Source organism: Heliconius melpomene, chromosome 7 (assembly GCF_056956725.1).
Source record: "Heliconius melpomene rosina isolate 202511_hmr_F chromosome 7, ASM5695672v1, whole genome shotgun sequence".
In the NCBI taxonomy this organism is placed as follows: Eukaryota; Metazoa; Arthropoda; class Insecta; order Lepidoptera; family Nymphalidae; genus Heliconius; species Heliconius melpomene.
In genome coordinates, this window is record NC_140395.1 from 11,559,145 (window position 1) to 11,582,173 (window position 23,029).

At 33.7% G+C, this 23,029-nt stretch overlaps 1 protein-coding gene and 2 non-coding genes across 3 annotated transcripts; 2 read left to right on the top strand and 1 right to left on the bottom strand.

The window, feature by feature from the left end:
• Positions 1 to 10,016: 10,016 nt before the first annotated feature.
• TRNAT-AGU (transfer RNA threonine (anticodon AGU)) lies at positions 10,017 to 10,090 on the bottom strand. The gene has a single exon. It is a non-coding gene; the product is annotated as a tRNA-Thr (tRNA).
• Positions 10,091 to 16,986: 6,896 nt separating this feature from the next.
• Positions 16,987 to 17,057, top strand: TRNAG-GCC (transfer RNA glycine (anticodon GCC)). The gene has a single exon. It is a non-coding gene; the product is annotated as a tRNA-Gly (tRNA).
• A 1,866-nt stretch (positions 17,058 to 18,923) lies between these two features.
• Positions 18,924 to 22,757, top strand: LOC146537866 (uncharacterized). Its single transcript, XM_085188232.1, has one exon. The coding sequence runs from the start codon at positions 18,924 to 18,926 to the stop codon at positions 22,755 to 22,757; it is 3,834 nt and encodes a 1,277-aa protein (XP_085044358.1).
• The last annotated feature ends 272 nt before the right edge of the window (positions 22,758 to 23,029 follow it).

Sequence of the window (23,029 nt, forward strand, 5' to 3'; positions counted from 1 at the left end):
GCGCACTACAGTCCGCTTGTGATTGTAGCCTAAAGCTCTGTAGCCCAACTGCAGATGCTCTCGAATCTCTTTATACGAGGATTCTTTACGCCTCTGTGCAGTCATTGTACTGAAAAATTTAAAGCTACAGTAGTAATTGTAACATAACCCCGCTCCACTGACTTCACTATAATAAATTCGAATAACGACAAAGGGATTTAATTCCGCCGCTATATCCGTTACAATGAACATTAGTGATAAGAGAAACGGGTCGATATTAGGCGTAATTTAGTTATGTATATGACTGGAAAAACGTAAGCGATAACGATCTCGTCGCCTTTGCAATTATATGGGTAGCGCTTTGTGTCAAAAGAAAAAGCTACACTTAAGAAAATTACAGAGTAAATATTCCGTTTGTATTAGGTGGAGTCGGCGAAGGTTTTTCAAGAATTGTACTTATTTCACTCGTCAATCTACATAATTTTCTCTGTTTTGTTTTAACAAAGCGGAAAAAAGGTTCTGTGTAACGAAATCGTATCACGAGACCGACCATTTTGAAAAGAAAAGATGTTTTATATTGAAGATATATTAACAAATGTACGATATAATAAAATAGTAATTGGGCACTGATTTTCTTAACACTAATTTCTCTTTATTACTCCTTCTCTTTTTAGATAAGAAAAATGCTAGTGTAGGGATTTGCTACAATTGTGAAATGTCTGGCATACACACAATGGATATACATTTGTTAGTCAAACGTTATTATTTTCCCTGTCTGGTAAGACAATGCGCGGCGTTGAGTTCCGCCATCTAATATAACATCACTAAAGTTGTATCAAAATAAAAGGTATAACAATCAAACGTTCGCGAACGTGGTTTACTTTATTGAAATAAAGTTTATTATATTTCCACCAATATCTCAATATTCCCCTTTCATTTGATGTAGTTACAGTAAATAATTGCTTTGTTGCTTGGTAACTATATACTAGATATACCCGATAATATTAGATACGACCTCAGATGAAAGCTATTTGATACTATAGAGTCCTTACCGTTAGAAGCACAGAGATATTCGTCCTAAAGATGAATATAAGTCGTTATAAATGTTTAAAATTATCTTTTTCAAGTTTTGTTTATTTTTTATACTTTATAATAAAATCATAATAATAATAAAAATGTGAATGTAAGTTTGCTTGTGATGTTTACACGCCAAAACTACTATATTCTGAAAGGTATTCTGAAAACTACTACTAAAAAAAACTCAGCTTCACGCGGTATCCCGGACACAGCTGGGTAGGCAGAGGGAACCTAGTATTAAGGCATTCCCTTCCCCACTTTCTGCCGAATTTTGGAGGCATTGCTTGTTGAATGGCGGAAGTTAACGCCGCGCTTTGCCTCGACACCGGAGCGCAGAAAATGGAAATGTTAATTTAAATAAATATGTTCTCTCCTCAAGTGGGGATTGAACCCATAACCGCCGCATTACAGTCACACCCTAGTACCGCTGCGACGCCACGACACCCTCCATGCACTACGAAGGTCTTGAAGGAATTTAAGGCCACGATGTGTAAAGTACACAACCACTAAGCGTAGATGACTTCACAGGATAGTCTGGTAGTATTAAATAATATAGGCAATAGATCAGAACAGAGCTATTATCATTTATTTTGTAATTCAACTCGTACTAATTAAGAAGTGAATTGCTATTGCAGGGAAACAATGTTAAAATTATTATTAACTAGTGGCAGTTTAAACGCTACGTTGATTGTTTCAATTAGTCACTTTTCAATATTTTTTACATATTTTTCAATACACATTTAATGATTTTCTATTAGCATATTCTAGTGACTTCCAAAAATGTGTTACGAGACTCTATTCCCTAGATACATTACGACAGTATTGAGATCAATAAGTAAGAATATATGAAATTTCCATTCTAATTTTTAAAATAACTTAAAATAGTTCTAGACATGACAACACATGTCCCTTACCCAGGCTATGGAAAGCACCAAAAACTCGAATTTTGTTTCTCAGAAAATATTATGGATCATTTAACAAAAAATGTACGATATTTACTTTCTATTGACAAATATTGTATATATGTGTATGTGTATATCAATGAAAAGGCCTTTATACGAAGTAAAGATACGTCTGCCCGCTATCAATTTCCATTTGCAGTCTTGATACAGATTGATATCGAAATAAATGAAATAAAAATATTATAAAGGGCCCGACGCAAACCGTATATAACAAAAGAATACGATATATGCCAAAAAAATCACTTTAATTCTATTCACGCTTTCTATTAAGTACAGGAAATTTAATAAATATTACTAATATTGTCACGCCTCGTGCGAGTATTCTGAATATTACGTTTTAGAAGTAAACGTAACACAGAATAGTCGAATATTACAAATAAAAAAAACTTATTTATGGGAATGTCATAAACACCATTGAAAAGTCTCTTAAGTCACTTAAAAAATATTAATATGTATAATGCCACATGCATTGGGTTTGGCCACTCAACACCTAGCATCTTTAATTCGAGAATCTTTAGAGAGAAAATGAAACCTTACCTTTAAGACACTTCTTTACCTCATTTCTTATCTAATTCTGGAGGCATGCCGTGTTAAATGGAGGAAATCAACAGCGCGCTATGCCTTGTTACTAGAGCGAAGAAATAAAAATATTAAATATTTAATTTCCTCAAGTGGGAATCGAATTCACAACCTGCCGTGCTTTCAGTCGCCTGCGTCCATGGGACAGGATTGGCCTCTTAATTACTCCATAATAAATTACTAATATTAATATTAATTACATACAGTACTAAATAAATTACTTGGTATTCGAATTTTTTATTTATTATGGAAAAGGAAATATTCTTATATTTTCTTTAGTATATTATAAGTAGTAAAAATTCCTTCGGCGTCAGGCTGTGTTGGAAACGACTGCGTGACCCGTCAACGCCATGTGGAAAATATCGCCCACCACCTACATAACTTAAAGCGAGCCTTCGAAATGACGCTATAACATTCTAATATTTCAGTGTAAGAATATTAAATGTTTTATGTTATTTATTGATGAATTCTTTGTTTTTAGACTCTTAAATAAAATATAGAACTGTATTGGCACATGCCAATACTAAAAATATTAACTTTATGATTGAACATAAAATGTTAATTAATCGTTATCTATTTTGATATACAGTTATAATTGTTAATTTTTCATATAAACAGTTATGAGCAAGACAATTATTGTAATTTTATATTTATAATATTTAATAAAAAATTAATAAGCGTGTTTGACCGTAATGAAATTAATAATTTTAATTCTTCCATCTCTGTTGAGACAGGAGTGGTTTTGAGTTTCGCAATGTATCAACACAACATAGTGTCAGAACACTAAATTCACTTTAACTGGTCAAAGAAATAAAAACTAATATCTTGATAGAAAATGAAGATTCTCATACAATTATATCTCTCGCATTAACAGTTCGTACGGAAGCAGCATGGATATTTTCAAGTTTATGGCAAGGCCGGGACTTGTGATTTCCCCATTATGCTGGTTTATGATCATAAATTTATGCTCACACAGTAATCTCCATAACTCTCTTCCGAATACGAGAGGCTGAAAGAAACGTGCAAAATAATTAGTAAATAGTTAATTGCTTAAATATTTTAATATAGCAGAAGCGAAAAACTGTTGAATACAACACTTAAGGGTAAAAATTAATTAAATGTACAATATATGAAAATTCATATATTAGTTTCCAAAAGGAATAAATAATTTCTGTTTTGATAGTTTTGTGCAATTAAAATCAAATATCAGATACATTGATCGATATATCATAATTATTAACTTCTAATTAGGAATAATGTTACATTTAAAAATATTTAATTTCGTAGTATATAATAGCTAAATATAATACGAACAAAGGTATTTGTAAAATGTATCTTTAAATATTTCTATTATTTTTATAAAAATAAAATTACACATAATTTTTATTTGTGATCAGGAATCTAGTGTAATCTCTCCGTTCTCCACTTTTCATCAAAACGACGCACTGCATATGAATGTCAGAACTCAAAGCCATCTATCTGGCTTATTGGTCACAGTGCGTTGGTGGCTTCCAAGACGCTCGATTTCAAATTCCGCTACATTCAATGTTCTAAAAAAAAATATTTTTCCTTGCGTGTTTCCTTGAGTGTGCAATAACTCTTCACAAAAAAATGTTAAAAATCCATATATATGTATATCTTTCGAATAAAATATTCATTGAGGTGAAAAACGACAAATTAAACAAAATCGTCACCGACTCCCGCTTAATGAAAATTGAATTTATTTTCTGATGAATATGCATAACTCGACATTGTTCATCGCCGTCGCTTGTTCGATTCAGGCCCCATCTTTTCAGCACCTGATTGTACGGCGAAAGATTTTAGCCTGATTAAACCTATTGTTGTGAACAAAGAAATAATTTAATATACGTTAGGTACGTACTTATAAAGGAATTTAGGGCTATATTTAATTTGGTATTATATATATACAAGTAAGTCAATTTGATTTTATTTGAGGGCAGTCGTGGCGCGGGGCCACAAAACGACTGGTTGTGGGTTCTATCCCCACTCGAGGAGATGAAATATTTATTTAAATTTATATTTCCATTTCTTCGTTCTGGTGTCGAGGCAAAACGCGGCGTTGAGTTCCGCCACGCAATGGCTCAAAAATTCGGTGACAGACATTCGCTCAGAACGTCGACGATGAGTGCGGAATCTCACTTCCCCGAATAATCGAACCCACCACCATCCCGTTTACACAGACGCTATCCCACTGTACCACCAAAAACTAGTAACTTTTGTTATCATTTGTATATTTTCTTATATCAGATCCCTTAATTAAGCATTTGAATTCTGTGAAAATAAGAGCATTTAGATTTGGTACAACAGAGCTGAATGTAGAGTATTCGAATCAAAATCATTCAAAAGGTTCTGGAAAACATCCAAATGGCAAACGTGCTTAAGTTCGACCTAAAAATATTCACTGAGTACTTTTTTTTGTAACATGTGTTACAACATGTGTTTTTTTGTAACATATGTATGTTTTTTTCATTAAAAAGATCTCGTTAGGTTTAAATTTTTCTTTATGAGAAGATTATCTAAATACGAATTTAATGCTCCATAGTATGACTTTAGATTTAATTATATAAACATGAGGAAAATAATTTATTTTTAATAAAATTTAAACATTTAAAATTAACGGACGTTACGGAGGATCAGCTTAATAAGCTCGAACGTTTACAAAATATGTGTATAAGATTTATTTTTAGCTTACGTAAGTTTGATCTCGTCTCAGAATACCGTACGAAACTCAAATGGCTTACTATTAGGCACCGTCGCAACTTGCACATCCTCTCACTCCTTTATTCTATCATCTATAATCCTTTCAGTCCCTCTTATCTAAAATCCCGATTTCATTTCTTGGGCGCTGATACATCCTCTCAACTTCAACTTCGATCAAGATCTGACAACCGACTAAAGTGTCCATTTGCTCACACGCGCTTTTATGGTGAATCCTTTTCTGTGAAAGCGGTAAAACTCTGGAATATGATTCCTTCAGACATTCGTCACTCCAAATCCCTACTTATATTCAAAAGTCGTCTAACTAAGTATTTTCTTTCCTTACAATAATTATGTATTTATTTATTTGCAATATAGTATGTATGAATGTATGAATGTATATATGTATGTATATATGTATATATGTGTATATCTATATGTATGTGTATTGTATATATATGTATATCTATATATATGTGTCTATATGTATTATGTATTGTATGTATAGGTTTTATATTTATTAAGTTTATGTAAGCTTTGCACCACATTTTGCCCTCACTCTTAGATGTATCCTATCCTTGGTTTGGTTGCCTGGAAGCCCTCTCCTCTCTAACACCTTATAAACTTATCATAATTATCGTCATCACCCTATATCTAATCTTGGACTTAATCGTAAGTCTCTTTAATAGCACGTCACGCCGTCTTGTCGTTGCAGGACAGGCAGCAAGAACGTAGTGTTAAGCTCTCCGTACGCCACTTTCCGCCGAACTTTGGAGGCAATGCATGTTGAGTGGCAGAACTCAATCGATTAATTCTGAATTAAAACAAAATATGAAAGTAATTTTACTAATGAAGTAACCGAATAACTTGAGAAATATCTCATTTTAAAATTCATTAAGCCAATCCAAATTGTACCGAAAAATGGGTAGTTAAAAAAGAACATAAGAAATTCAAACAATTTCTTCGCAGCTACGAGAGAATCGCGAAGAAAATACAATTAATTTTGTTCTCTTGATTATGGAAGCCAAAATTTGTTATTCATTTCCGATTTACTGAAACGAAAAACACAATTTACGGATCGCGAGGTGAAATTGAAAAAGTTTTCAGTTATTTATTTGAAACGTTCTCCACGAAGCCGCGAGGGCCGCCTTTCATTATTTTTAGCGGACCCAGTACAACGAGCATATACTAAATAAGATATATTAGAGGAAATCCCTCTTTAAGCGTCTTTCTTATCTCCGCGCATCTGATATGAATAATCGAGCTCAGCATAAATTTGGTGATTCTTCTATATGGAAATATTATTGTATATTGAAATTTGTAATTTGAAAAGGAAATGATACAATAAATACAATTAAATATATACAAAATACGATTACATATAAATTAATCGACAAAATAGACTTTTATTTTTAAAATTATGAGAATACAATTATGTAGAATTATCTAAAAAAACTTAAAATGTATATAAACGCTAAGTAAATATATCTATTTAGTAAAATCGAGACAGCTAATCAGCACGGAATGTCGAACTTAAAACCACATAAATCACGTTCGCTGACGACTTTACGCACTTATGATTAACGAGGGGCCCGGCTAATTAACATTAAGCACGTCCTTTGATGAGTGCTGGGACAAAGGAACACTCAATTAACTAACTACGCCAAATAGAGAATATATTCTGGCTGCGTACTACGTATTATATTAAAATTCTGTATTTTAATCATAATTTTATCATATCATACCATAGTAGCGAAGTGAGGCAGGATCTGATTCTATGCGTGACGATTGGGGGTTCGAATCCCATTCAGGGAAACGTCAAATAGAGAATATACATACTCTACCTACCTACAACGCAATATATTAAAATTCTCTATTTTAATCATAATTGCACGTAAGGGGTTACGTACCGGAGTGGCGTCCACCAACCAGACAATGCTTAGTAAACAGACCACTACCAAACCTTTCGACAAGGTCACGGGAGTCCGGTAGATGCAGGCAGTACAGGCCTTGTCTCCAGCAGTAGGCATAAACAAAAGGTGATGAGGATGACGATGATAATCATTAGTAACCCTAATTGATAAAAAGTTGCAATGATAAAAAGATTATATATACATTACAAGATTGGATATCGTAATCCAGGTAACCGGCTTTAAACTAGGCATTCCTTACTAACCTCTAAGCTCAATTTTCTTCATTGGAATTTCGAAGAGTAAGAATATCTACACAGATTATGGGGTCCAAGGTATTAATGTGGGGCGTTTTGTTATTTTTTTTAATTATATCGAATAGAAGAACAAAAATAAGAATTAAAGCTAAATTTTTTCAAACAGCTGTATTTTTAAAAATCATCATTTCAAGCATAAATGTATATTTCAATCTGAATCCAAATATGGTAGTCATACGGAACCTAGTGTTAAGACACTCCGTTTCCCACTCAGTCTAATTTTTGAGACATCACATTTTAAGTGGCAGAACTAGAAGAAACATAATTGAAATATAAACATTTCCCCGAGTGGATGATTGAACTCACGACCATCGCATAGCACAATATGTAAATCGCTAACTCTTACAACTTAGCCGAAAGCAATATTCAAAGTACACGGGTCGACGAAAGCCAAGAAGCCTAATCGATATATAGTATCATGGCATTGAAAGAAAATTTTATTTTCACACAAAATATACCTCGTAGAGTGTAGACGTCTCGTAAAATATATATTTTACGATAAGGTTCGGTACTCTACAGATACCAACGGTTTGTGGCATCTCCTGTACAAATAAAGTCATATTAGATACACAGTTAAATGTTGATTTAAATTTATTTGTGTTGAGTATGCCAAATATATATTTGGCTGTGTTTTTTTATCAGCGTCACAGCTTATCTGCGTATAGCGTAGGCCTATTGGGTAGGAAGAGGGAACCTAGGGTTAAGGCACTCTTTTTTCCACTTTCCTTTACACATGGTGGTCTACAATCGGAATTAAACGCCACGTTTTTTTCCGAAGAATATAAAAAATACAAATATTTGTTATTAATGCCAAAGAATTTATAAAAATAGTTTTCTATTATATTATAAAAATATTATTATTATATTATAACCAACATTTATTTTCTATAATCATAAAATGAAAAATGACAATAAAGTACACAAAACGAAGCTCACAACCTATGGTTATAGGAGGAACACGCTGATGCTTTTAGTGTGAGCAAACATTACTTAAACGCCATCCGGTGTTGACCTCGCCTGGACGCATTAGGGCAATCAACGGCGAACTGTCTTTATCGACTTACTATTTATACATATTCCATGTTTATATTAATATATTTTAAAAAGACTGATTTCAAATGTAGGTTGGTTAGTAAATTAGGTATTATCAACTATTTTTCTAGCATCCCGTAGTAGTATCCCGCACATGGCAGGTGCTAAGTGTAAAACACTACGTAAGACACTACGATGCCCACTTGTATCTCTTACGCTTGTATCTTTTGATTGCGTTAATTTAGAAGCATATTTTTTCTGTACTCGAAAAGACCATAGCCCTGAAATATTTGATATTAATTTTAACTTGATACGTCCACAGGATCCCAAAATAAACATCAAACATCTTGACTGACGGACAGACGGACAACAATGAGATCCTGTAAGGATTCAGTTCTTAATTTTTGAGATACAGAACCCCAAAAATCAATGTTTTTCACAAGTTCTAAGAGCAAATTAATATTACTTTTATTAAATCTATTTTAAATATCACTGTTCATTTCTTGAAGTAATGAAGTCTTGTTTACAAACAACTACCTACCTAAGAAACTTAATTAAATGTCACAAGCAAGAAACCTTTTTCTAAAGAGGCTGGCTATATATCAGCAACGGTCGAGTATAAATGGCTCTTTTAACATTTAATTTCAAAGAAAATATTTGTTAAATTACATTTTAACGATTTCGAATGACGTAATTAGTCTAATGACTTAATGTCGGCAGTACCGACAACTTGTTACAAACACGGAAAGCTTTTAAAACTTTTACATCTTTGTAGAAATTTTAAAACTTAAGTTAGTCACGCGAATGCTGACCGCTAGTTGGTGACTACTCAAGAACAATGCAGGGCAACAATTTTAGGTTAATTAAATTATTTAATCAAAGTAATGTGATAAAGTAGAACAGCGTTTTTAACCGTGATTATTGTAGGTCGGATAAATGAATTATAGATAGTGATTTCTCAGCTCTGGCCACACTAACTGCGGCGTTTAGTACCGCCACACAGAACTCATATTCATGCAGAAAACGTAGTATCTACACTAGGTTTACAGGAAGATGACTCGAAGACATGAAAAATGAATGTTTCCATTCAAATATAAGACAAGTAGACTAACATCTTAAAAATGATGATGATGACGACCATTTTAGATGGAAACGTTAGTACGTCGACTAGTTCATTTAACTTTTTACTTTATTTTATTTTAGGCTGGATCTTTCATGATTAAACTTCATAAAAGAAAATAGGATCGAACCTTGGTGTTTTGTTTATGTCCCAATTTTACAATTTTCTTGAACTTTTCAATAGGAGATCATGAAAAAGCATATAAAAGATACCATCAGGTTAAATCGTTATCGTGGTTAATTTGAATACTCATGTCTCAGAAAAAACTATATATAGCTTAATACTAAAATGAAATTAAGAATTTTGAAAAAAAAATTAAAATAGGCCCCGGCGAGATTCGAACTCGCGATCTCCTGTTTACTAGACAGGCGCTTTAACCAACTAAGCCACGGCGCCATTTGTGTCGATCGCCTTACTACAAATATAAAGATCTTAGATTATCTAAAACAATAACTCATCATATTAAGAAGGCATCGTGACGAAAGGGCTACAAGGATGTGTGACTGTAAAACGCGAAGGTTGTGACTTCTATTTCCACTTGAGGGAACGAAATGTTTAATATTTTCGTTTCCTTCTGCACTGCTAACTGGCGTTTAGTTCCGCCACTCAACACGCACTGCCTCGATAATTTTGTGAAAAGTGGGGATTGAAATGTCTTAATGAGAACGCAGTATCAGAACACTAGATTTTTTCTGTCTACCTGTGTGGGATATAAGCTAAAAACTATACAATAAAAAAAAGAACTTTTATGCCCAGAACTGTCATCATTTGAATTTACAATAGCACTAGAACAAGTAACGAGAATATCATTATATTATAATATCATTACATTAGAATATCATTATATTCTTGTTACATAGTCTCGTTATACTATATATCTACGAACGTTACATATATTGTCTATAAATTATTTATTAGTACAAACGTAATATAATCAAAACTTTAGATGTTCCTCACTTATCATTCTAGTGGCAAAGCAGTAGTATCAATAGAAAATTAATTAATCAAGTAACTTTGTAACTTGCAAAGCAGCGAGTAAAACCTGTTATTCAATATAGAGTGCTAGGGCTGTCCTTTCTGAGAAATGTATTTTGTATACAGATTCCTTGTTGTCTTTTTGTTATCTTGTGGAATGTAAGAGTAATTGCTTAAAACAATAGCTCATATGGAGAAGGAGGACGAGGACCAGGAACTCGTGTAGAGCTTATTAAATGGTAATAAAGTTTTGGTAATATTTTACATTTAAATAAATACTTAATTTATCTTTTTTTATATATAATTTAGTTTTATATATCAAGTATCAAGATTTTTTACATGACATATAAAGATAAATTAAATTATCAACAAAAATATTTAATTGATGTCATGTAAAAAGTCCCGATACTAGAGTTCTTCTAAAACAAGTGAAATTAAAAAGTCGTTTAAAAACGACAAATAATAAAGTTGATAATTATGCAAGAGCAAATTAAAAAATCAGCTTCATAGTTGTATCCCGCACACAACAGGGTAGACAGAGGGAACGTAGTGTTAATACACTCCGTTCCCCGCTTTCTGCCGAATTCTGGAGGCATTGGCAGAACTCAACGCCGCGAATAGCAATTTAATGAAATTGAACAAAAAACTATTTTTTTTATATATAAAAAAATAAATAATAATAAGGATACCTTCTTGATGTTACCTATATTTTATCAGCCCTATAGTACACTGTACTGAACTCACTCACACAAGCAAAACCAAAAAGTTAGTGTTTGCTAACAGCTAGAACTTCTGCAAAGAACTCTAACTGAAATGTAAAGAAACAGTTTTAATATTCCACGTATTACAGTTTATTCACTTCATAACAGCTACTTTGAAAGCTGAAGTCAGTTAATTATATGCTTTTATATTATAAATATTTATTAGGAAATATTTTTGTATTGATATTTAAAGTATATAGATTTAGCTATAACTAATAGTCGAATGGCTTACTAGCAATCTCTTGAGAGTTCCAATATTCAGATCTTGGCTCCATCATCACATCAGTTCGTTGATACCAAAATATTGTGTTGTCTCCTAAGCCACATATTTTCATGAGTTTTACATTTTTACATGAGTTGAGTTGACGAACTCACAACCTTTGTACTTACAGTGGGACGCTGTCTCTAAAATAATGATGCTTGCTTACGAAATACATCGATACTAATGATTTCATTTAAATCAAAAAAAATAAAAAAGATTGTAATAAATTATACGTGTAAACACATTTATAAAGTACCTATATACTTAGCCTCACACTGTATTCCACACACAGCAGGTTAGGTAGAGAGAACCTAGTGTTAAGATACTCCGTTCTCCGTTTTTCGCCGAATTCTGGTAGCATTTTCTATTGAGTGGCGGAACTAAACGCCGCAATTCGCCTTGACACCAGAGCTAACAAATAAAAATAAATATTTGATTTCCTCTAATAGGATCGAACCCACAACCAATCTCCCTACTACACATACTCAAATACACTAAAATACACTAAACATTAACTAAATATATATTTAAAATTAATATTACAGAGCAACCATTAAGTTAGCAGTGACCGCATAAATTTCCTTTAACTCAGTACAATGTACATTGATTCTAATAAACTGTAAGGCTCGTGAATCATGTAGGTCGGCGCCTCGAGACCAATTAAAGGCTACCTGCACTATACTAAACTCTAGTCGTCTCGAGGGCACCGTTCCTGTTAACGGTTACGAGGTATGCCTTAAAGTATATGACTTTATCCTTTAAAATTATAAACAAAGTAATAGATAAGAATGAGGAAAGGTATGAAAATAAAAGAATATACTTAGATAAATAAAAAAAAATAAAACATTTTACTTTAGCCACCAAAATTTTATATACACAAATGTACATTCGATAAAAATATATATATTTTTTATGTAATATAAGAATTTTCTCCATTTCTCCCCTTTCCCTCCCCATTCGATTCTGAGCATTGAATGGAAATGAAAGCAATTCACTTTCTTGAATGCTTACTGTCAATCTCCATCTCACTTCGCCATGGTGGAGTGAAATTTAAATATATCACATTTAATTAATATTATTATGTAATACGTAATAGAAAACGTATACATTTAACATATATACATACACTGTTTTACTTACGTATGTTTTTGTATTGCTTGTTTGATCTTTTTATATGGTATTATGGAACTTGGAAAGAGGCTTTTACAAAGAGCAAACATCTCGATAAATTCAAATATATCAGACGTAATCTCGAATATTTTTCTTTCTAAATAAAATGAGCCTATTTCTTTAGTAGGTGCATTAAATATTGAAAGTGATGCTCAACATAAAAGTTGAAACTATAAGAAATTATAGTTTTATTATACTGGCACTTTATAGTGATATGTATTTATTATATCGTCGTCATCATCTGGAAAGCAAGGCCAAGTTGGCCTCGAAGAAACTGGGTGTCATCAGCAGGGCGAGACGGTACTTCACACCCTACATAGGGCCCACGATTGGCCCTGTATGGAAATGGATATGGAGTACTGTTTTCATCGCTGGGCTGATGACCCCAGTAAGAGCTTTAACCATTAACTACGCCACGGAACTGTGGAATGGCCTATCTGCGGCAGTGTTTCCAAGTCGATACAAGCTGGATACCGCGGCAACGCTCCTGTAGCTCCAATGGTGTTACATAGGGTCTTACTTACCATCAGGTGACCCGAAAGCTCGTTAGCCTTTGCTCTCCATAAAAAAAAATACTAAATTTAAAAGTATATTTCATATTAGCACTTAAAAATAAACAAAATATTTCGGTCTTCAATACTTTTAATGAATGTTCAAAACTATTCAGTATGTTTGTTGTCTGAAACTTTGAATTAAATAAGTTTCAAATTTGTTTCAAACCAGTTCATTTATTACCTTCGTATAAAGTTTTGAATAAATTAATTGAGCAGAAGTAACTTGAGTATTTCAATAACTACTGCGCAATGATTGGATCAGCTCAATATTAATTAATAAATTAAATATATCTAAAGCAATTGTTCTCTATAATTCTCTACAAATTACGTAATTAGAAAATAAGATTTGTTAATAACAGCTCCAAAAATTCGTACCAAATTATTATTCTTTCTATTTCTCTATATCTTCCATTGTTCACCGAATCCTGAAAACATTCCGTTTTGAGTGGCAGAACTTAACCCCACACTTTGCCTCGACAATAGAGCGAAAATGAAAATATTAAATATTTAATTTTCTCAACTGAGAATCGAACCTACATCCCGTCGCGTTTACAATCACAAAACAGGAGATTTTATTACGAAAAAAAACCCTTATTTGTAATGCCAGTTATATTTTTGAAACTCAAAAAGAATATAAATCATTGAATCAAAATAAGCGAACGGGATAAAGAGAAACAAATGAAATTGTCACTCAATGAAATATGCAAATGAATCGCAATCAGGGCCGCTTTGTTGGTCATTTCATATTTTGTATTATTACCTCTAGTAAAATGGCGATAAACATTATAATAAGGGACATACAATTGGAATAATTTCCTTTATTATGTGTTAATTGATGCATACTAAATAAAATCCTTTAATTCTTTATATATCTTTTATTTCACGAAATTAAAATTATTTGACGTTAATTGTAGCGCAAGGCAAGTATAAGATATATTAAATATTTTCACTTTCTTCCCTCTGGTGGGGAGGCAAAGCGCGGCGTTGAGTTCTGCCACTCAACACGCAATGACTATAGAATTCGGCGGAGAATGAGGATTAGAGTACTATAACATAAGGTTCTCTCTGCCTACCCCGCTAAGGCTACACGGGTTACAGCATAAAAGCTTAAATAATAGGGCATTATATAAGTAGAAGTAAAACAGAGTGACAGAAGTGGAACAGAGTGTGTTACCACTAAGTTCCAAGGTACCCTCTGCCTCCCCTGATATGCGCGGGATATAACGTGAAGCAAAAAAAAATTGACAGTGTCCTCTGTGCATTTTTTTAGAGTCAAATTCACATATATTATACAAAACAGTTAGTTAATCCATTTAATTCTGTTTTAGACCTTTTCATGCCGTTTTTGCACGTAAAGCAAAACCACTCTACCCCATTTCATTGAATTTGAATTTCGAGTTTTTGTTGGCTTTCTGTTTCTAAACAAAAAGCCTTAAAATACGAACCATTACCGTGTTTCTATATTTTGTTAAAAATTTAGAAATTTTTATTTATTTTCCCGTTAATTAAATAATGTTTATTTTTTTATTATAAATATATTTTTTTTGGTACTGCGTTTTTTAACCGACTTCTGTAAGAAAAGGAGGTTATCAATTCGACTGTATTTTTTTTTTTTTTTTTTTTTTTTTATGTTTGTTACCTCATAACTTTTAACTGGGTGGACCGATTTTGATAATTTTTTTTTTATTTGAAAGGTATAGCTTCCCGAATGGTCCCATTTTTTTTTGGTCCATATCTGACAATGGTATCCATGAGAAAATCACATAAGTCTTAAATTTGCATTATGCATGTGCGCGACTAATAGCCGAATAACTCAATGTCGCGCCAACCGATTTTGATGATTCTTTTTTTATTTGAAAGGATACACTTCAAGGATAATTTGGTGAAAGTTTGGTTAGGTTTCGATTATGGAATCTGGAGAAAATTGAGAAAGTTTGTTTTTTTTGGTCAAAAATTAATTATACTGTAATAGTTACAAGCAAAAACTTTTTAAATTGATGTGAGAAGTGAGATTCCTGATCGTTGCATTTCTTTTCAACCAATCTCATAAAAGAGGATGTTCTCATTTTCAACCAACTTCAAAAAAGGGAGATTCCGAATTCACCCGAATACTTTTTGTTTGTTCTTGTCAATATACCAAAATGTAACTTTGCACAAAAATAATAGCTAATTAAATGAAGTTTTACATAGAACAATCACAACCACTCGTTGACAACCACTACCACCACCATCACCACTCGTTCAAGAAGCATCATTTTAAGATCTACCCATCACTAAAAATCGTAAAATAAATTAATTTTTAACAAAAACAAAAACCGACTTCTAACAACGAACTAAAAAGTGAAAAATAATTATATAAAGATTTTATAATTTTGAAGTCGGTGTCAAACTAATGCTACAACACCTTTACTACAATATCTAATTACTAAGCCTGTTTGTTTTACTTGACACCGACTTCAAAATTATAAAATCTTTATATAATTATTTTTCACTTTTTAGTTCGTTGTTAGAAGTCGGTTTTTGTTTTTGTTAAAAATTAATTTTCCAGTTTTCGCCTGAAATCCAGACATTAGGTATTGAGAAGGGGAACTATACAGCACGCTTTATTTTGTTAAAGCGGATAAATGAAAATAATACATTGCCCCGAGTGGGAATTGAATCTGTAGTCATCGTGTTAGTCAGAGTCTATCCCACTACACCATGATGGCTATTTGAATCATGTAATTACATTAATACACATACAATTTTGTTTAAAGCTCTAACATTTTGTTCAATATCTTAGTAAATAGAATTACAATCCTATATCTTATAAAACAAAGTCGCTTTTCGTGTCTGTCTGAACTTTCTAACTCTTCTTCTTCTAAACCACCCAACGGATTTTTATGCGGTTTTGACCATTAGGTCGAGTATTATTCAGGGAAGGTTTATATATAGTTTATTATTTGTACATTCTTATGTAAATTAACATAAATACGATAAATGTGTCTAAAGTCCTACCCGTTGAGACACTTTCGCGCATGCGCTGCTTTAATGGTAAGTACTACATGAAAAAAATGTACTGGAGTATTGTTCCTCTTAATAAGATCTACAAAAAAGTCCGGGAGAGCATATTTTTATCTTTTAAGGATAACGTGTAGTGATCATATTTCTGTTTAAAAATAGTAATTTCAATATATTTTTTATTGTGAGGGATATTTTTCCATAATGGTATTAATCCTTATCCTTTAAAATACTTTATTAATTTTCTACGTTAAACGAAGATAAAATTTGCTTTTTACACAATTTCGAAATTGCGAATAGTTTTAGAGAAAAACGCATTTAATTGTTGACATATCACGCCGTTCAAACATCAGCTGTATCGAGTCAAGTTTCATTTATCCTTTACTCTCAGCATATAAATAAGTATATTAGTTACGTTGGCCATTTAATGTAGATCATAACTGTCTTTTACTGTTTTTCATTTTATAAGTACTTAAGAAGTTGTTACAATATCAAAAAATCCTTGCTGCGAAACGGCTCGCCACTCGCCATGCAATACAAGCGCGGCCGCCGCGCCCGCCTGCCTTACACGCATCGGTGGTTCAGTGGTAGAATGCTCGCCTGCCACGCGGGTGGCCCGGGTTCGATTCCCGGCCGATGCATTTTATTTAATTTTCCTCATAGGCAGCCACGTAGTGCTTCCTTTTCATCAGGGACAGAATACCCTCTTCAGCATTAACCACAAGCTCAAAAGAAAAAAACCAGCCTGCCTCTATAGCAACGAAGATTTAGATGCGTTTGCACGTATTGGATAATTGGAGTTGAATGTATTATTTCAGCGCGATATATTTGGTTTCATATTTTTTGTAGTAGTTATTAGTAGGTAGGCTTTTGTTTAAATGAACGAAGATAAAATTTGCTTTTTACACTATTTCGAAATTGTAATAGTTTTACAGAAAAACGCATTTAATTTTTGATACATCACGCCGTTAACACATAAACTGTGTCGACTCAAATTTCACTTATCCCTTACTCTCAGCATATAAATAAGTATATTAGTTACGTTGGCCATTTAATGTAGATCAAAACTGTCTTTTACTGTTTTTCATTTTATAAGTACTTTAGAAGTTGTTACAATATCAAAAAATCCTTACTGCGAAACGGCTCGCCACGCGTCATTCATTCGTGCGTTCATGCGTCCCTCCGCGCCCCGCGACGTTTTGCGTCTGCCGCGCCCGCCGCGCCCCTCTCGCCCACCTGCCTCTATAGCAAAGAACATTCAGATGCGTTTGCACCTATAATATTGGGCAATTGTAGTTGAATGTACTATTTCAGCGCGATATATTTGGTTTCATATTTTTTGTAGTAGTTAGTAGGAAGGCTTTTGTTTATAATTTCTTCTGTTTAAGTATTTTAATTTAAGAGAATAGTAAGTAGGATTTTGTTTATCATTTCTTTCGATTAAGTATTTTAGTTTTAGAGAATAGTAGGAAGGCTTTTGTTTATAATTTCTTCTGTTTAAGTATTTTAATTTAAGAGAATAGTAAGTAGGATTTTGTTTATCATTTCTTTCGATTAAGTATTTTAGTTTTAGAGAATAGTAGGTAGGGTTTTATTTATAATTTCTTCCGTTTAAGTATTTTAGTGTAAGAGAATAGTAAGTAGGCTTTTGCTTATCATTTTTTTCGATTAAGTATTTTAGTTTTAGAAAATAGTAGGTAGACTTTTGTTTATAATTTCTTTCGTTTAAGTGTGTTGTTTGTTTACTCTTCTTCTGTTCTTTTATTATTTTATTTACCTTTTTAAGCATTTCATTTATTTTATATTTGTATACATTATATATTTATATTTCCATTATGCCACGAAAAAGTCGTTCAAATATAGGTCGTAGAACAAGAAGTTCAAATAAAAATAGGTTACATCTTACTAATGAAAGCGTAGAGGAGACGGAAATTAGATTATCTAATAGAAGGGAGAGCGATTCTTTGCGAAGAAGCAGGGAATCATCTGCAGAACGTGATATTCGCCTTAGACTTCAACGGAGTAGACATGCAAGTGAATCATCAGGTACCCGAGAAGTTCGCCTTAGTGGTGACCGGGATAGACACGTCTTACAGAGAGCTAGAGAATCATCTGTCGAACGTGAAATTCGCCATAGTCGTGACATGGACAGACGTAGATCTCGGACAGCTAGGCGAAACCAAAATTTATGGTCAAATAAAGTTAATTCTGCTATGAATTACGACTCACTCATTGAATACAAAAATGATCCTATGGTCTCAATAGGTACGATGTCAGTTGTTTGTCAATTTTGCTCTGCTTTGAAATGGAAAGATGAATCTAAAGGTATCTGTTGCTCACAAGGAAAAGTAAAACTAGAAGAAATGCCACCTCCGCCAGAACCATTATATTCTCTTCTCTCCGGAGATCATCTAAAATCAAAGCTATTTTTGCGCAACATACGCCGATATAACAATGTGTTCCAAATGACCTCATTTAAAAGCTCTTAAGTTGTTGAGCAAGGTTTTATGCCAACGTTCAAAATTCAAGGGCAAGTATACCATTTAGCAGAGAGCTTGCTTCCACATAGGTCAGATGACCATAAATTCTTACAGATTTATTTTATTTCTGATCCAGAAAAACAATTATCAACTCGGTGTAAGAGTGCCATACAGCCAATCGACGACAGCTTGGTTAGATCTTTACAAAATATGTTACATTCTCATAACAACTACATAAAAAGCTTTAAAACTGCAATTGAGAGCGTTCCACCTGGTACACCGGACTTTAATGTCGTGATCCATGCCAATAGAGTACCTGCTGGACAACACATTGGTCGGTACAATGCACCATCTACAAGTGAGGTAGCAGTTGTAATAGCTGGTCAACAGTTTGATAAGAGAGATATTGTTTTGCGAAGCCGTGATGACGGACTACAAAAAATATCTGAATTGCATAGGTCTTACGATACACTACAGTATCCTCTGATCCTATGTCGTGGAGAAGATGGATACAGTATCAATATTTGCCAAGTTGATCCTGTTAGCGGGGCACCTCTACGTAAGACTGTTTCATGCATGAATTACTATTGCTATCGTATAATGCTCAGAAATAATAATTTTAATCCTCTCCTAAGATACGGAATGCTATTGAATCAATATTTAGTCGATCAATATGCAAAAATAGAATCTGAGCGTTTGGCTTATATACGAAATAACCAAACCAAACTAAGAGCAGAAAATTACGTCCATTTACAGGATGCTTTGCAGTCAAACGAGCATTGCAACGACATAGGTCAAATAGTGATACTTCCTTCATCTTATACCGGAGGCCCTCGCTATTTATTCGAAAAGTCACAGGATGCCATGACATACGTTAGACATTACGGTAAACCTGATCTTTTTATTACTGCAACATGCAATCCGAACTGGACAGAAATAAAAGATAATATCTACGCTAATTTGAATCCTCAAGACAGATATGACATAGTGAATCGAGTGTTTCATTTAAAACTACATAAACTCTTAGACCTTATAAATAAAGCTCACATATTTGGTCCACCTCGATGCCATATGTACACCATCGAGTGGCAGAAACGTGGGTTACCACATGTCCATCTGTTGGTATGGTTGGTAAACAAAATTAGACCAGACCAAATAGATAGTGTCATTTCTGCAGAGTTTCCAAATAAAGACGTTGATCCAACACTGCATGAAATTGTAACAAAACATATGGTACACGGCCCTTGCGGAGCTTACAATGCCAGTGCACCATGTATGCGGGAAGGTAGGTGTAGCAAGAAGTTCCCCAAGTCCTTTCAGTATCAAACTTCTACCGGCGATGATGGCTATCCTAAGTATCGTCGACGCTCTAAAGATGACGGCGGTACAACTGCTAATTTACGAAACCACGAAATCGACAACCGCTGGGTTGTACCCTACAACCCATTACTTCTTAAAGCCTTTAACGCTCATATTAATGTGGAACTATGCAGCTCTATAAAATCAATACAATATGTAACAAAATACATTAACAAAGGAAGCGACCAAGCTACATTCAGCATACATACACCAAACGAAGTCGAAAAATATCAGTCCGGTCGTTATATCTGCAGCTCTGAAGCAGTATGGAGGATGTTATCATACGAAATACACAACCGAGCACCTACCATTACCCATCTCGCTGTACACTTGGAAAATGGACAAAGAGTATTTTTTAACCCAAACAATATAAACGATGTTGTTGCAAATCCGCGAGATACAACATTGACAGCATTCTTCAAGCTATGCGCTCAAGATAATTTTGCCAAAACTTTGACGTATGACAAAATTCCAAGTTATTATACATGGAATCGGACTGCTAAGACATTTCAACGGAGAAAGCAAGGGTCTCCAGTAGAAGAATATCCTGGAGTAAAAAAAACAGACGCTCTTGGAAGAGTTTATGTAGTTCATCCTAAGAACAGCGAATGTTTCTATTTGAGGATTTTACTCCATGTCATAAAAGGGCCAACGTCGTTTGAAAACCTGAAGACTGTGCACGGTATAACCCACAATACATATCAAGCAGCTTGCAAAGCGATGGGGCTTTTAGAAGACGATTCTCAGTGGGACAATACACTATTAGAAGCTGCTGTGTGTAGCACCGCAAGTTCATTAAGATATTTGTTTGCCATTATTCTCGCATTTTGTCAGGTGACAGATCCTAGATTGCTTTGGACCAAATATCAGGAAAACATGTCTGAAGATATACTGACGCGACGACGACGAGAAATTATGTCGGATGACATTCCATATGATCAAATAATTTTTGATGAAGCATTATTAGAATTAAACAAAGTGGTCGAACTACTTTCGGGTAAGAGTATTCTAAATTTTGGATTGTCAATATCCACAAATACAACAAATTTAGGTTCGAACAGTGCAGAATACAGAAGAGAAACTTCCTATAACCAATCAAAACTATTACAAACTATAGTGCAACATGAAAATCGTTTGAACACGGAACAAAATGAAGCGTATCATGCGTTGTTAAAATCTATTAATAAAAATGAAGGGAATTTATTTTTTCTTGATGCTCCGGGAGGCACGGGGAAAACATTTTTGATAAATCTTCTCTTAGCTAAAGTGAGACTAAGTGGCAAAATTGCATTAGCGGTTGCATCATCCGGGATAGCAGCAACATTGTTGGAAAGTGGTCGAACTGCTCATGCTACCTTCAAATTACCGCTTAAAATTACCACTGAAGATAGTACGAGTGTCTGTAGCGTTTCGAAACAAAGTAACACTGGAAAACTGATGCGTGACTGCTCATTAATAGTATGGGACGAAGCTACGATGGCACACAAGACTAGCATTGAAGCTTTAGACAGGACATTGCGTGATTTACGCAATATAAACGTGTCAATGGGAGGATGTACAGTACTATTTTCAGGCGACTTTCGTCAAATTTTACCGGTCGTCACAAGGGGTACTCGAGCGGATGAAATCAACGCGTCAATTAAGAGATCTTATCTATGGCCACATGTTAATAGATTAGAACTCAAAACAAACATGAGAGTCTCATTGTTTGCAGATGAAAATCGAGATTTTGCAAAATTGTTGCTTAAAATAGGAAATGGAGAGATGGCACAGGATCATAATGGAAGAATAAATTTAGAAAATAGTAGCCTGTGCGTTTTGGTGAATACAGTGCAAGAATTGGTTGAAAATGTATACCCTGGGATTGAGAGTATAAATACAAAAACACTATCCTGGTTCAAGGAGAGGGCTATTTTGTCACCAACAAACGAGCAAATAGGCAAACTTAACGACTTGATTCTTTCAAAAATCAATGCGACAACGCAAACCTACCGCTCTATTGATAGTGCAATGGATATGGAAGAAGCTGTCCATTTTCCGACCGAGTTCCTTAACTCTTTACAGCCTTCAGGACTCCCTCCACATCAATTAACTTTAAAAGTCGGATGTCCTGTGATATTATTGCGAAATCTCAATCCTCCAAAATTGTGTAATGGTACTCGCTTACAAATTAAATCGTTGAAATCACACGTTATAGAGTGCACCATAATTACCGGGTGTGGTACTGGAGAAGTGGTTTTGATTCCAAGAATACCTCTTATACCATCAGATCTTCCTTTCCAATTTAAACGGCTACAATTTCCTATAAAATTATCATTTGCCATAACTATTAATAAATCTCAAGGCCAAACATTTGACGTTGCGGGCTTAGATTTAAGCGTTGAGTGTATTTCACATGGACAGCTCTACGTGGCCCTTTCAAGGGTCACATCGAAACAAAATATGTTCATATTGAGCAATAAAAAGTCAGCTGTCAATATTGTATACAAGGACATCCTATAATAGGCTGTAAAAATAAAGAATCAAACCTATTATAGCATATAACTTTAACCAGAGCAAAGAAATGCGGTAAAATGTACATATAATAAACTATCCTATCCTATCCTATCCTATATCTTATAAAACAAAGTCGGATTTCGCCTCTGTCTGGCCTTTCTAACTCTTCTGCTTCTAAACCACCCAACGGATTTTGATGCGGTTTTTTGTTATTAGGTATTTCTCAGGGAAGGTTTATATATAGTTTATTATTTGTACATTCTTATGTAAATTAACAT

Excerpts from the sequence above, each read along its gene's own strand:
- LOC146537866 (XM_085188232.1), top strand. The coding sequence starts at position 18,924 with ATGCCAACGTTCAAAATTCAAGGGCAAGTATACCATTTAGCAGAGAGC.